Consider the following 14,989-nt stretch of genomic DNA (forward strand, 5'->3'; position numbering starts at 1 on the left):
TGCATGAAGTTTCTGTAGAATTCTACACGACTGAAGCCATCCGCTGGAGGCATCAGTGGACCAGAGACATCATCATATACCAGCAGACAAGTCCCCCCATATGATAACATAACTAACTGTAAACTATAATATAATTGATGAACTTAGGAATTTATGATGTTTCCACATCCTCCCCATGGTGCACTTCTTTTTATTATTCCCAACACTTGTCATATGTAGATTATTTTCATGCTTGTTCATTCTTCCCTGCAGGCATTCATGTCAATGTTTCAGATTTTGACACAGGAGGGATGGGTGGATGTAATGGATCAAACTCTTAATGCCGTAGGACACATGTGGGCTCCTGTGGTTGCTATCTACTTCATCCTTTATCATCTCTTTGCCACTTTGGTAAGTACCCATGTGCATTTTACATGTCATGAATGTTTTATTACGGAAAGAAACAATATTGTATTCCTAGTGATGGCACATGTTGTACACCTTCCCTTTAATCATTGGTTTGGTGTACTTGCAGATAACCTTAGCAATGCGCCCAATGAAAGGGTCATGTATTCCTGTATGCAGATAGTCTCTTTTCACTTTCACTGCTTGCTCATCACTGTAATTAAGCTGAAGACAAAACTTGGAGCCTCCGGGGTATGAATACTTGATTAGAAATCAGTGCAGCTATTTCCTAAGTCTGGCTTAAAGTGAACACCAGGGGTTTGTTCCACTGCTGCAATAATAAAGCCAAAATGCTATAAATAGATATATTGAGGATTTGCAAATATGCAAAAGATAATCAAGATAGGTTTGACATTTTAATGCCCATGAATGACTGTGGAATTGCAAGGCTTTTTTAAGATGAAGCCAATTAAATATGTTTTATCTACTGATGTTGTTTTATTAGCCTTTAGCACAATGTATGTTTCATGTTCTGCAATATTCCATGTACTTTTGTATTTGTCTGACTCTGTCTCTCTTCACAATAAAGTATACGTAACTATATTTCCAGCACTATTCACTATTCTAGGGGTAGTCATGCATTTTCTGACATCTGGCATAGGGGAAATGGATTATTAGGAACTGTTCATTCAAATAGACAGAGGAACATCTGCGTGTGAGCTGGAGTCCCACTTAGCTAGATTCCCCTCTATAATGTCTAGATAAAGGATATAGATAGGCTGATAGACAACCCAATTTTAAGAGAATCTTACAGACCTCTTTGTATTAAATATAGACATATTGATATATTAACCCCTTCCCGCCACAGCCCGTTTTTGTTTTTGTGTTTTAATTTTTCACTCCCCACCTTCAAAAATCTATAATTTTTTTTAATTTTTCCATGTACAGAACTGTGTGTATGGGTTATTTTCTGCATAACAAATTACACTTCAAAATGGTGGTATTTAATATTTCACGCCGTGTACTGGGAAGCAGGAAAATAATTCCAAATGCTGTGAAATTGGTAAAAAAGCATTTGTGCCGTATTCTTGTGGGCTTGGATTTTACGGATTTCACTGTACTCCCCAAATGACATGTCTACTTCATTCTTTGGGTGGGTACGATTACAGGGATACCAAATTTGTATAGGTTTTATAATGTTTTCATACATTTACAAAAATTAAAACTTCCTGTATACGCAAAAAAGTGCCATTTTCGAATTTGGGAGTGATTTTCCGTTACGGGATTAAACGCAGGGAAAAGGCGTTATTATATTTTGATAGAACGGGCATTTTCGGATGCGTGGATACCTAATGTGTCTATGATTTTTACTGTTTATTTATATTTATATCAGTTCTAGGGAAAGGGGGGTGATTTGAGTTTTTAGGGGTTTTTTATTATAATTTTTTTAAAACTTTTTTTTATTTTTACTATTTTTCATACTCCCTAGGGTACTTTAACCCTAGGTTGTCTGTACGATCCTATCATATACTGCCATACTACAGTATGGCAGTTTATGGGGATTTTACTCCTCATTGATTACAATGTTCTGATAGCACATTGTAATGAATGGGTTAACCCGAAGTAGCCTTGGGTCTTTGGAAGACCCAAGGCTGTCATGGCGATGAATCGCCGCTTCCTGATGACGTCACGAGGAGCGACAATCCTCAAAAATATGGCGGCGCGCATGCGTTGCCATCTTTTTGAAGCAGCCGGCAGCTGGCACCGATCGCAGGTGTTAATGGTAAGCCTTTGCTGCAATATGCAGCAAAGACTTACTGGCTATGGAGAGGGCTCAGCCCATAAGCCCTCTTCATGCACCCGGCATGTGACGTAGTATTACGTCACATGTTGGTAAAGGGTTAAAAACCGAGTTTATGCTACTAGAGATACCTGGGAAGATTTATCAATGTGTTGCACATTATACCAGTGCAGAGTACAGCTAGACCTGTCTTCTGCTGCACCAGATTTATCACTGCACCTGTTGCTGGATGATTAATCTAAATTTAAGACTGTTAAGTTGTACTTTATCATTTGTTAAATAGTCTAGTTCTATGATCCCCATGAATTAATTTTGTGGCTTACCAACTTCATTTTATGATGCACGGACATCTTGCCAAGAAACCACACTCCTTTTTCCCAAGGCTATAAGGGATGTGTTGCTTAGCATATAGGGGCAGATTTACTCACCCGGTCCATTCGCGATCCAGCGGCGCGTTCTCTGCGGTGGATTCGGGTCCGGCTGGGATTCATTAAGGTAGTTCCTCCGCTGTCCACTAGGTGGCGCTGCTGCGCTGAAAAGCATCGGAACGCGCTGGAGTTCACCGAGCCGGGCTGAGTGAAGGTAAGTGCAAGCTCCGCGACACATTTTTTGTGTTAAATGCGGCGGTTCTTCCGAATCCATTGGGCTTTAGTTCGGCCACGCCCCCCGATTTCCGTCACGTGCATGCCAGCGCCGATGCGCCACAATCCGATCGCGTGTGCCAAAATCCCGGGGCAATTCAGGGAAACCGGCGCAAATCGGAAATATTCGGGTAACACCTCGGGAAAACGCGAATCAGGCCCTTAGTAAATGACCCCCATTGTGTTTTTCTCTTGTAGCTTATTTAAAGTTTTGTGAAAGGGTCCAATAAACCTTATTTATATATATATATATATATATATATATATATATATATATACATATAGCTACATAACTAGGCACTCTTGATATTTAGTAAAATAGAACAAAATGAGCAAGTTATGTATTCTGAGGTTGTCATTGGTTCACAAGCATAGTAGCGACAATGCATATGAGTCTGGAAAGATTTCCTATGGACAAGAAGTAAGTAGCTCTTTTTCTGCGGTGGTTAAGAAAACCTGTCATCAGGATTTTGATCTGATCACAGGTTCCAGTAGCCTTAATATCATGAGTGCAATCCTGCTTTTATCTTCAATCTTCTATGTGCCAAAAACATATAAAGTAGATGATGATGCCAGCATACATGGAGTCATCCTCTGTCATACCCCCACATACCTCCTCCAGCTCCCTCATGTCTGCGAAATTTTTGCTTACAGTGGTCATCTGAAGGAGGCATGGGGAAGCAATTACACAGGGACACAGTGCATGGAAGGTGACACCCACATAACTCAATGGAGTTTGCTAGCCAGGTATTTTTTAATAAAATTTTTTGTCACATAGAAGATGATTATAAAAGGAGTATTGCACACATGATAATTAGTATGTCACAGGTCTGTTAAAGGAGTATGGGCTTAGCCCTATTTATGCAAGTGAGGTGTTCTTCCCTGTGACATCATCGGAGTGATCAGTTTCCATGAGAACCTAAAGTCTTTATAAGACTCTAGAAACTGTTGCTGCTAAAGATCTGTAACAGTGTGCTAGTTGCACACTTTTACAGATCTATAGCAGATTCTCCATAGGCTCCAAAACAAATATGAAATAAATAAACAAATAAAATCTTAAACATGTTAGGTATTTCCATGTCTCACCACAATCTATGAAAATATATTTTAAAAGATTATTCCCGGTGATGAACCCCTTAGTGGAAAATAGTGCCTAAATGTCCAAAATGCCACTTTTTTGCTATATTAAAATAATTTTGTTTTTATTAAAAAGGTCATGCAGTCCTCAAAATGTTAGCAATGAAAAATACAGAAGAGGCAAAATGAAGAATTTTTTTGTACAGAAGGTTTACATTTTTTTTAAATGTAATAAAACACAATGAAAACTGTATAAATTTTGGTTGGTACTATCACGGAGATAGCAAAGAATAAAGGAGACATGTCACTTGGGGTTAAAGTCATTCAGGACTTAAAGGCTACTGGAACCTGTCATCAGGTAGAAATGTAAAATCTTGATGACAAGTTCCTGTCAAGTTGCTAAACATTTTTGCCGCACAATTCTCTTCTCACCGTAATGTCACAATATCTGATGTACAAAACAGAAAAATAAAATATTTCTTCTGCTATATTTTATATTATGCCTTTTGCCTTTGAACATAAAAAACCTTCTGTGAAACAGCATATGGAGAAGGTTTGTCCAACTTCATGTCAAAAGTCTTCCTGATTTTTTATAATGAAACATCATCATTATGAGTTTTTTAGGATCTTTTGTAGTTTATGCTTAGGCATTACAGCTAGGGTTCACATTTAACAACAATTTGCTATATAATTACTCCCACACAACAATCAGAAACAGTGGGTGGTTTACAGCTTAACTGCAAAATTGGTTATGTCTTCATCATGTTATAGAATGCTATTTTCTTAGCTAATGGCGTAATCCAATGTTTTTAAGTTGTTCAGGTGGTTGGAAAATTTCCTCATTGTGTTAATACAAAATGAAAATTACAATATTTTACATTTTAGTATAGGTTTTTCTCAAATCTAAACACCCTACACGTGGTTAACCATTTCTTGAAAAGGTACAGTAATCACTTTTCACGTCCACCATGTATTTCAGTTTTGTGCTCTGTTAACCCTAGGTAAGCAGTGTACTTGGATTTTTTATAAACTTGAAATATTTAGTAGACAGAACAATTTTACACATATTATTATTTATAGTACACCATTAATTCCATGGTGCTTTACAATCAATCAAGGGGTTCACATACATTTCATTAAAACAACAACAAATGCAAATAAGAATACAAAATCTACAGTGAACAGGAGGGACCCTGCCCGTGAGGGCTCACAATATATATGGGAGAGTAGATGGAGACATAAGGTGAGGGAGCAGTGCAGTTTTGCATATTGTAGGCAATCCTAAACAGGTTTTCAGAATACGTTTGAAGGTTTGGAAAGTGGCGGCAGGTCTGACATATTTTGGTAGAGAGTTCCAGAGTATCGGGGATGTACGGGAGAAATCCTGGCGACAGTTGTGAGACAAGCATATGATAATAGAGTGAAGTAAAAGGTTATGTGAGGGACGTATTGGCTGATTAGTTCAGAGATACATGGAGGTTATGGCTTTGTAAGTCATGGATAGTATTTTAAACTGAATTCACTGTGCAATGGGTGACCAGTGGAGAGCCTGGCAGAGAGGAGAGGATGGATTAGCCGGGCAGCAGTTAATGATTGATTGGAGGGGCATTAGACAGTTAGCTGAGAGACAGCAAGAAGAATATTGCAATAGTTTGAGCGGGAGGGCATGGACTATCAATTTTGTAGACTCTTGATTAAGGATCAGTTAGATGCAAAAGATGATCTTGAGTTGGAGGTGTCAGGTTGTAATAAGGGCTTGGATGCAAATGTTGAAGGATAAGCCAGAGTCAAAGAAGACTCCAAGCAGACTTTTTGGGACTGGGGAGTGTGTGGAGCCATACATTGTGAGGGATAGGGTTGGTTGGAGAGATGTGTTGTGTGGAGGAAGGATTATAAGTTCCATTTTGTCTATGTTAAGTTTTAGAAAACAGAAGAGAAGGATGATAAGGCAGATAGATACTCTGGAATTCTGGCTAGAAGAAAGGTGATATCTGAACCAGAAATAGAGATCTGTGTTTAATTAGCATAGGTGTGGTATCTAAAGCCATTACTTAATGAGTTGTCCTATGCCAATGGAAAAGATTAGGAGTCCCAGAACAAACCATGAGGGATGCCAACAAAGAGGGGGCAAGGTGAAGAGGTGGTATGAGAGTGGTAGACACTGAACGTCCAGTTTGGGATGTATGCGGAGATCCAATAAAGTGCCAGGTTGGTGATGCCAAGGTAATGTAGCATCTGCAGCAGGAGAGAATGTTCAACAGCATCAAAGGCAGAGAACTGTTCAAGAATGAGGAGAGCAGAGTGGCAGACAGTAGGTCAAGGCAGTCTCAGAGGTGATTGAGGTGAGTCAGAAACAAGATTGTCAAAGAGGGAGTAGTGAGATAGGGTGATAGCTTAGCATAGAAGGTGGATATGATAGTAACATGGTTAAAGGAAGATGGGTTAGAATTTGGATGAGCACAGAGGTTTGGTTGCAACAGGATTGGGTCAAGTGCAAAAGTAGTGAGATATGAGCATAACAGTATCGAGTAACCTTTCTCATCAGTTAAGGAAGAGAAGTTGGTTAAGAGGGAGGGGCACTGGATATTTTAGGTGAGTTGTAGAAATTAAAGATTGAAACTCCACAATGCTTTTTTTGTGTGTTTTTAAAGTATGAGGTGAAATCTTCGGCTGAAATATGAGAGGTTGGTGGAGGAGCTGGAAGTCGTAGAATGAAGTTAAAATGAATAATTCTCTGGAGCATGTGAGATAGGGAATATTTAAGATTAATGAAGTAATCCTGTTGCAAGTGCATATTTGTAGGTAAAGACTGCCTGCTTGTATCGTCGGATGTCTTCGCTGGAGAGAAATTTCTTCCAATGACGTTCAACACTCCTGGCACTTTGCCTCAGATGTTTTGTGAGGTTGGTGTGCCAGGGTTTCCGGTTGGGTTGTCTTGTTGTAATAAGAGTGAGTGGGCTGCAGAGTCCAGGGCTGAAGACACAGTCGTGTTGCAGAAGGTGGCAGCCATTTCTACCACCTTGCATGAAGATATGGAAGAGTGAGGTAGGAAAGTCTCATAGAGTTTTCAGACGTCTAGATGTTTGAGGTTTCTATATGGGTGTATAGGCTTGTGGATTGCAGGAGTGGATGAAGCCAGAGTGGTAGAAAAGGGTGAGTATGTTGTGATGAGATGGGTTGAGAGTATTGTCAGACAGATTGGATAGAGGCAGATAAAAAATTAAGTCAAGTGTATGTCCCTCTTTGTGAGTAGCTGTAGAGGACCACTGTGAGAGGCCAAAGGAGGTGGTAAGTAGGAGAAGTTTAGAGGTAGAAGAAGAAACTAGTTGCTAGAGGTGTCAATTTGGCGGATAGTCTGTTCAGCCACCAATCTGGCAATATGTTCGGGTCAGGATTGGGTCAAGCGCAAAAGTAGTGAGATATGAGCATAACAGTATCGAGTAACCTTTCTCATCAGTTAAGGAAGAGAAGTTGGTTAAGAGGGAGGGGCACTGGATATTTTAGGTGAGTTGTAGAGATTAAAGATTGAAATTGAGGTGAAATCTTCAGCTGAAATATGAGAGGTTGGTGGAGGAGCTGGAAGTCGTAGAATGAAGTTAAAATGAGAAAATAATTCTCTGGAGCATGTGAGATAGGGAATATTTAAGATTAATGAAGTAATCCTGTTGCAAGTGCATATTTGTAGGTAAAGACTGCCTGCTTGTATCGTCGGATGTCTTCGCTGGAGAGAAACGAACCCGACAAACGAGATGCTCATCTCTGGTCGGTGGAAGAGATGGTTATATAGAGAAAACATAAGCATTAGTTTAACATTGGCATGGCATAGCAAGGCAGTCAAGTGATTCAAACTGGTTAAACTTTACAGATAATTTATGAACATGTATTTGGAAAACTTGTTCAGGTATTTCCAGACTACATGTTCTGTTTGTCTTCGGACTGTATTTCTGAGAGTAATATATTACCATGGCGCAGGTACCATGCTGAGAAAAAGCATGAAAAATCAGTTTAAATCTAAAGTCTGGTACATTATTTCAGGTCAATTTCTCTGCAAAATATAAATTAAGACACTATACTTGGTTTATTCTTTACTATCTGAACATATTCAAATTGTTCCAATGTGTTTTCATTGTGATTTTCCTGGAATAACATGGCAACGTTTTCCCAAAAAGACACACCAGAATGTCCCATATGATGACTGCTTGGGCAATACCACTCGCACTTTTCATGTAGAGGATACAGTGCCATCACAGTTAATGTAGTTAAATTAAAAGGCTCATGTCACACAGTTTTAATAAAGAATGTTTGATTTCTTACATTAAGAAGCATCTAAAAAGAAGAATAAGTACTTTATCCTTAAGTAATCAGTAATGGCACTGGCTCTTGCTTACAATGTCAGTCTATGCTGAGGCATCATGGAATTTATAGCAAAGCACAGAGAGATAGGTAAAAACAGGGTAGTGTCAGAGCAGATATCTGGTTGCAATTAAATTAGCATAAACATAACATAAATAAAATAATGGAATGGAAAAGGGATGGAAAAGGTGTTTTGCTGGAAAAGTTAGTGTTACTGCGGTGGTCCTGGGACCAAATTGTACATATACAATACATACTTATTGCAACATAAAGCCAAAGACATTCTCCTGAGCATCTCCAAAGAAATAAAGCAGAGCTTTTACTTCATCGCTGACAACACAATTCCATTTTATTAACTGCATGACCACCCTGTAGACTGTTCTGCTTTATTTTATTGATAGGGATTTTATACTACAGACAAGTTTATTTTCAGACTATAAGCCCATGATTTACTCCAGGACTGAAGCCTGACTGTTATCTTCTAAGAGAAAAGTCCTTTCTAAATACCATTTTCAAAAGAAAATTTCACAGATTTTCATCTTAGTATAATATAATATAAATGGCTGGAAAAACATATACATCCATTTAAAGGAACACTCCAATGAAAGCTAATGTATTGAATAATACATGGTGCAGGGTCTGAAGGGAGGTGCATGACTCATTTTCACTGTGTTCCTAGAACCTTGCTAGAACGTATAGTCATTCTCCTCCCTTCAGGCTCTGCACAATGTATAATTCAATGAATCAGCTGTGGTTGGAGTATTCCTTTAAGCAATTACTCAAAATCATTTAACAGAGTTATATATTCTCATTACTCTTTCAGTAAATACTCATTTTCTATGTTGATGTAGAAACTGTCTAAGTTCTACAAATATAGAATGTGTCCCTGTTACAGTCCTGTACATGGTTAGGAAAGATTTACATTAAATATCTGCATACAGTTGGATTGCAAGATTTGTCGAAATTCCTATATTATTTTGATGCTCAATTGTGAAAATGGTTTAGTACCAGGAATTCTTTATTTTCTATACTGGTTGCACCGCCTTAGAGCTCATCCTTCATCTGGACCAGAACTAGGGCAATGCACATGACCGGGTGGAAAATGGAGGGGGTTGGGGGCTGCTAAATCCTCGCCTCTCTATAGGAAGCCGAGCGGCTGCGCCGCAAATCACGTCATGAATAGGCCCAGCATGGTATTGTCAGACACATTGGGGAAGATTTATCAAGCTGTCTGAAAGTCAGAATATTTCTAGTTGCCCATGACAACCAATCACAGCTATGCTTTCATTTTACCAGTGCTCATGAATAGTTTAAAGGGGAGATGCGATTGGTTGCCATCGGGAACTAGAAATATTCTGACAGCTTGATAAATCTGCCCCATTGCACTCACCGCATCGTAAATGTGTGTTAAAGACCTCTGTGAAGGCTGTGAGTTGGCCTCAGTTTGTGCATGAAGCCATAGAGACAGTGGTTGCTGAGCACAGCCATACTTTGACACAAAGCACCTGGAACTCCCTGTCCTGCTCCTCCCCTCCCAGATCAGTTTAGCTTTTCCCTATGTGGACTGATAGCAGGAGGGATGTGGCTGTGGTGCAGAAGCTACACAATTGTAGGTGGCCAGGTTACTTATGCTTCTTCAACATCCCCCACTGGGAACTAGCCTTTTCTAGGTGGTCTGGAGGCAGCCGGGGCCCAGAATACTGGAGTGGCTGGCGATTGCGGCCTAGGGCACGCTGATGTCACAGTGCTTGGCTAACCTACAGCCTGGCAGGTCTCCAGCAGGTGGTGTGGGAAATAAATAAGGAGGGAAAGGCTGATGTACTGATTTCTCCCTGGGGCAACCCCTGAGGTGTCTAGGATGAGTCCACGGTAATGGATGGGTAATCCCGTGGTGGTAAGGAGCCATATCCAGGGATCAGACAGAGGCAACATTGTGGAAATCAACTTACAGTTCTTTATCGAAAAAAAGGCAACTGCCAAACACGATAACCGCAGATATGTAGTTGCTGGGATGCTCATGGATATGATCCTTTTGATAAGCGTATAGTAATGGTGTCCACAGCGGGAGGTGGTACTAGCCGTCACCTGGGACCGGAGTCTAAGTGGCACCTGGTCTTCACCAGAGCCAGCCACAAAGCAGGATGGACTTGCTGCGGCAGGGTACCACCAGGTCGTTCCACAGGTGCGACTAGCCCGCCGAAGTTGAGGTACACAGGAACGCGGGAGACACAGAAGACACAAGAACGCAGGAGACACAGGAACGCATGAATATCGCTAGGGAGCTTTTTCTATGGCTGTGAGGCACAAAGATCCAACATGGCAGGAAGGGAGTTACTGGATTATAAGGTGGAGTTTTTCAGTCAGAGCACCAATCAGCTGTGCGCTGGCAATTTAAATTACTGACAGCTGGCACGCTAGCGCCCTACACGGCGGGGATGCGCGTGCATTGTAGCCCAAAGCAGGACGGTTAAGTGCGGCGCTGCCGAACAATTGTGGATGCACGGAGGAACATGGGTGCACCCGCGATCCAAGACAGGGATTGTGGGAGCACCCGTGACAGTTGGTGACCTTGCCTTACACTATTAATATCCACCCTTTGTACTCTATCTTTCACTCTAATTATTTGTACACATTTTCTCTATTCCGAGCATTTTTATTATACATATCAACCCTATTATGTGGTTGAATATCCAATGTTTTTAAACATAAGTTATTCAGTGCAATTTCCAATAACTAAACTGAGACTAATCTACAGCTGGTGTCCTCCTTAAGACTAAGCAGATGTTTTGAGATAACTAACCATTGTACGCCTATAGGACATTATACATCAATTTTCATAAAATGTTGAAATTACATGTTGTAAAGCCCATTCTTCATTTTAAATTCATTGTTCTTGCAGTAAAAAGTAATGGCACATGACCAAGACCAACTGTGATTGGCAGAATAGAGGATATCAACAGGAGCCGTATGGTAAACAGTAAAAAAAATTTTTAAAGCCGCAAAACTCACAAAAAAAGGATTAAAAGTGATCAAAAAGTAACATTTACCCCGACATGATATCAATAAAAAGTACAGCTTGTCCCTCAAAAAATAAGCCCTAGTATAGCTCCGTATATAAAAAAATAAAAATATAATGCCTTTTAGAACTTGGTGATGCAAAAACAAGCAAATTTCTCAATAAATGAGTTCTATATTCTACAAAACCAAAACAAGGCAACCATAAGAAAGCTTTATAAGTAGGGTATCGCTGTAATCATGGTGACCTATAAAATAAAGATAACATATTATTTTTATGCTACAATGAAAGGCCTACAAAGAAAAAACTAAAAACCCTAAACCAGAATTAATGATTTTCTTATTCTCACCTAGAAAGAATTAATAAAATATCATCAATTAGCTATTGAACCCCCCCCCTTAAAGATTCAACTAAAAAGTGGATCTCATAGGTCCACGTTACAAAAAAATAAACCTTTTATGGCCTATAAAATGTGACAATGCAACTCTGCTCTGAATGGCTCTCCTTCCCTCCTATGTCCGGATGTGTGCCCATAGAGCATTTTACCAACACATATGGGGTATCAGCATACCTGGGAGAAATTGGGGATTAAACTTTGTGGAGCTTTTTGTCATTTAATCCGTTGTGAATTTTTAATACAAAATTAATGTATTGTCCAAAAAAAATTACAAATTGCAAATTTCACCTCCATTTTGTTTTACCCCTGTAAAATACCTAAAGAGTTAACAAACTTCTTGAAGTTGGTTTTTCATACATTGAGAGGTGTAGTTTCTATAATGGGGTAATTTATGTGGTTTTAATATTACTAGGCCTCTCAAAGTCACTTGAAAACTAACCAGGTGCCTGTAAATATAGATTTTGGCTATTTTCATAAAAATGTGAAAAATTGCACCCACAGTTCTAAGTGCCATAGCAACCTAGAAAAATGAGAGGATGCATAAAAAGCCATGCCAACATAAAGCGGGCATTCGGGAAATGTTAGTTATAAAGTCATTTGGGTGCTAGGTCTATCTACTTGAAAAACAAAGAATTTAGAACTTTTAACATTTTTCAAAATTTTTGACAAACTTCTATTATTTTCATAATTAAACACAAAAGATATCATCCAATTATTTCCACTAATTTGAAGTAAAATGCATGACGAAAAAACATTCTAAAAATTACCTGGATACAATAAAGCATTTGAAAGTTATAACCACTTATAGTAACACAGGGCAGATTTTAAAAAATGGGCATGGTCCGGAAGCCCTAAAGTGGCTTGGTCCTTAAGGGGTTAAAGCAGTAATGCCATCTTTGAAGTGGAAAGAGAGTTTGAGCAATGTTACCATTCTCACACCCAAATAACAGATGTATTATTGTAACTGAATGACCCACAGTTTAGTTACAAAGGTAGTCAACGATAGATCCCCATAGACTTGAGATAGCTGAACAGTACTATTCCTGACTCATTAAAGGATAAAACCTTCGATTTCAGGAATGATTATTGTGTGCACTCTTTGCTGGACAGTGGTTAGTGTAAAGATAACGATATAACAGACAGTAGGTTTTTCAAGAAGATCAGATATATCTTGCAAGAAAATATACCACAAGCACTTTCTGTCACTGGCTACAGGCTGTGGCTCTGTAACACATGGAAGGGAGAAGTAGAAAAGTATTAGGCAAATCCTCTTTAAATCCAAGTTTTTGTACAGTTATTTGAAAAAAGTTCACAGATTCTGAAGTGATATCATTTTATCTAATGAGTTGAGAACAATACATTTCCTCTCCTTTCTGCCTGGGTGTATGTGGTTGAGTCTGGTATTATTCAGAGGAACTCGACCATTAAACACAAAGCTGAAAATGAATGCAAGACACGCAGAATTCAACCAATAACTCCATCATTTCATTAGATGGCAAATTACTAGCTTCAGTGATTGGGCATGACATACTTTCAGCACATTCATAGACGTATGGAAAAATAAAATAGCTAATTACAGTATTGCCGAGATTTTGACAGAGGGAAGTCAATGTACTTTTGAATTGGGTGTCTCAAAACAGAAAATCGTGATCAAACAATAAACTGATTAGGTTTTATATCTGGCTGGTCAAGTGTAAAATGCTGGATGGAATAGAATAAAATCTGTCCAGAAAAGATGATGTCATATAGATGGCTACTGTTCTAAAACTAGACTGGTACGTAATAGTCAAAAGGGATTGTCTGGGTTTAAACTATAAAATATAAGCGGCCATGGGGGGGGATAAGTAAAGAAAAAAAAGCTTATACCTACCTTCGCCGGCACTCCCGTTGTCCTGCACCATCTCCCGCCTGTGCCTTACCTCTGTTTGTTTACAGGGGCAGGACACGCTGAACTGATAACTTCTGATCACCTCCTACAGCATTGAATTTAAAGTGTAACCGTCATTTCAAAAAACTTTTGATATGTAGTAGGGCAGGTAATTTTAAGCCCTCTTGTATTCTGCAGGCATCATCTCTCATATGGCTGTTACTAGGGACATTCCAACTTCTGAAAGAAGACTGAGACTGAAGACTGAGACTACGGAGGGAGAGACATGCCCACATTTCTCTCCCTGCTCACAGCTGATTATCTCATGTATCACTGCTCCAGCACTCAGTCATGTGCAGGGAGAAGCCCTAACTAACGTAATAACCAAACACCAACTCTCATCTCTCCCTCAGATTCCTCTACACTTGTATGTAAACAAATAATCCACACAGACAAACTGCAAGATGTGCCCTCATGTGCTGTGCCCTCATGTGCTGTGCTGGAGTTTTAGATAGATAGATATGAGTAGATAATAGATAGATAGGATATACATAGATATGTATTAGATAGATAGATAGATATGAGTAGATGATAGATATATAGGTGATAGATAGATAGATATCAAAGTGAAGAGGCAGCACTCCAAGTAGTGTTGAAAGGGGCTGAACCTTTATTCCATGAACGGCGGTTCATGGAATAAAGGTTCACCCCCTTTCAACACTACTTGGAGTGCTGCCTCTTCACTTTGTCCAAAACAAGTGTTAACTCTTTCTTACCTCTCTTTCAACCAGAAGAAATAGTTATATCCATAAGACTGGTTTCCTAGTGTGATCAGTGAAAAACAATAGACAGGTTTTAAATTTTTTTCCAAGGAAAACTGATCCTTGAAAAAATAGCCACTATGAAAACACCCATTGATAACAATGGCACAGTAAGACATACATTAAAAGACTGAACCACGGATATAAATAACAACGCCAGTGTTAAAGATTTCTTAGAGGTCTGTTTAAAAATAGCTTTTATTTCTACATACAAATATGAAGCTGGTTGAAGGACTAATATACATCACAAAACACAAGTCTGACAAAAGAGCCCAGGACTAAACAGCATCTCATGAGTTATCTTTATATTTTATGTAGTTTTTATAATTCATTGAGGATATAAAGGTTAATGGCATTGACAGAAGAACATTAAAGGGGTATTCCGGGAATATGAACGTCTGACACAAAAACCCATGATGATATAAATAAATGAATACAACAATACTCAATGTCATTAGTCACAAAACGGAGCATAAATAGTTTGATTTTATGATTCACAACATTTTATGTCCTCTCTAAAGTATGTGGAGTTATCACCAAGATGGCCGCCACTGGAAAATACAAGTTCCATGATCCTTTAGTTCTCAGTAACTCCTCCTACCTCTCAGGCTCTGCTCCCAGTGATGATGTAA

At 39.1% G+C, this 14,989-nt stretch overlaps 1 protein-coding gene across 2 annotated transcripts in view; it reads left to right on the top strand.

Moving 5' to 3' along the window:
- The window catches only part of NALCN (sodium leak channel, non-selective), a 306,335-nt gene that overhangs the window by 169,319 nt on the left and 122,027 nt on the right, over window positions 1-14,989 (top strand). For both annotated transcript variants that reach the window (XM_072135500.1, XM_072135501.1), the window contains one exon: window positions 253-390. In XM_072135500.1, coding sequence (XP_071991601.1) covers window positions 253-390 — 138 coding nt within the window. The remainder of the gene's footprint in view (window positions 1-252; window positions 391-14,989) is intronic.

This window comes from Engystomops pustulosus, chromosome 2 (assembly GCF_040894005.1).
Source record: "Engystomops pustulosus chromosome 2, aEngPut4.maternal, whole genome shotgun sequence".
Lineage (NCBI taxonomy): Eukaryota > Metazoa > Chordata > Amphibia > Anura > Leptodactylidae > Engystomops > Engystomops pustulosus.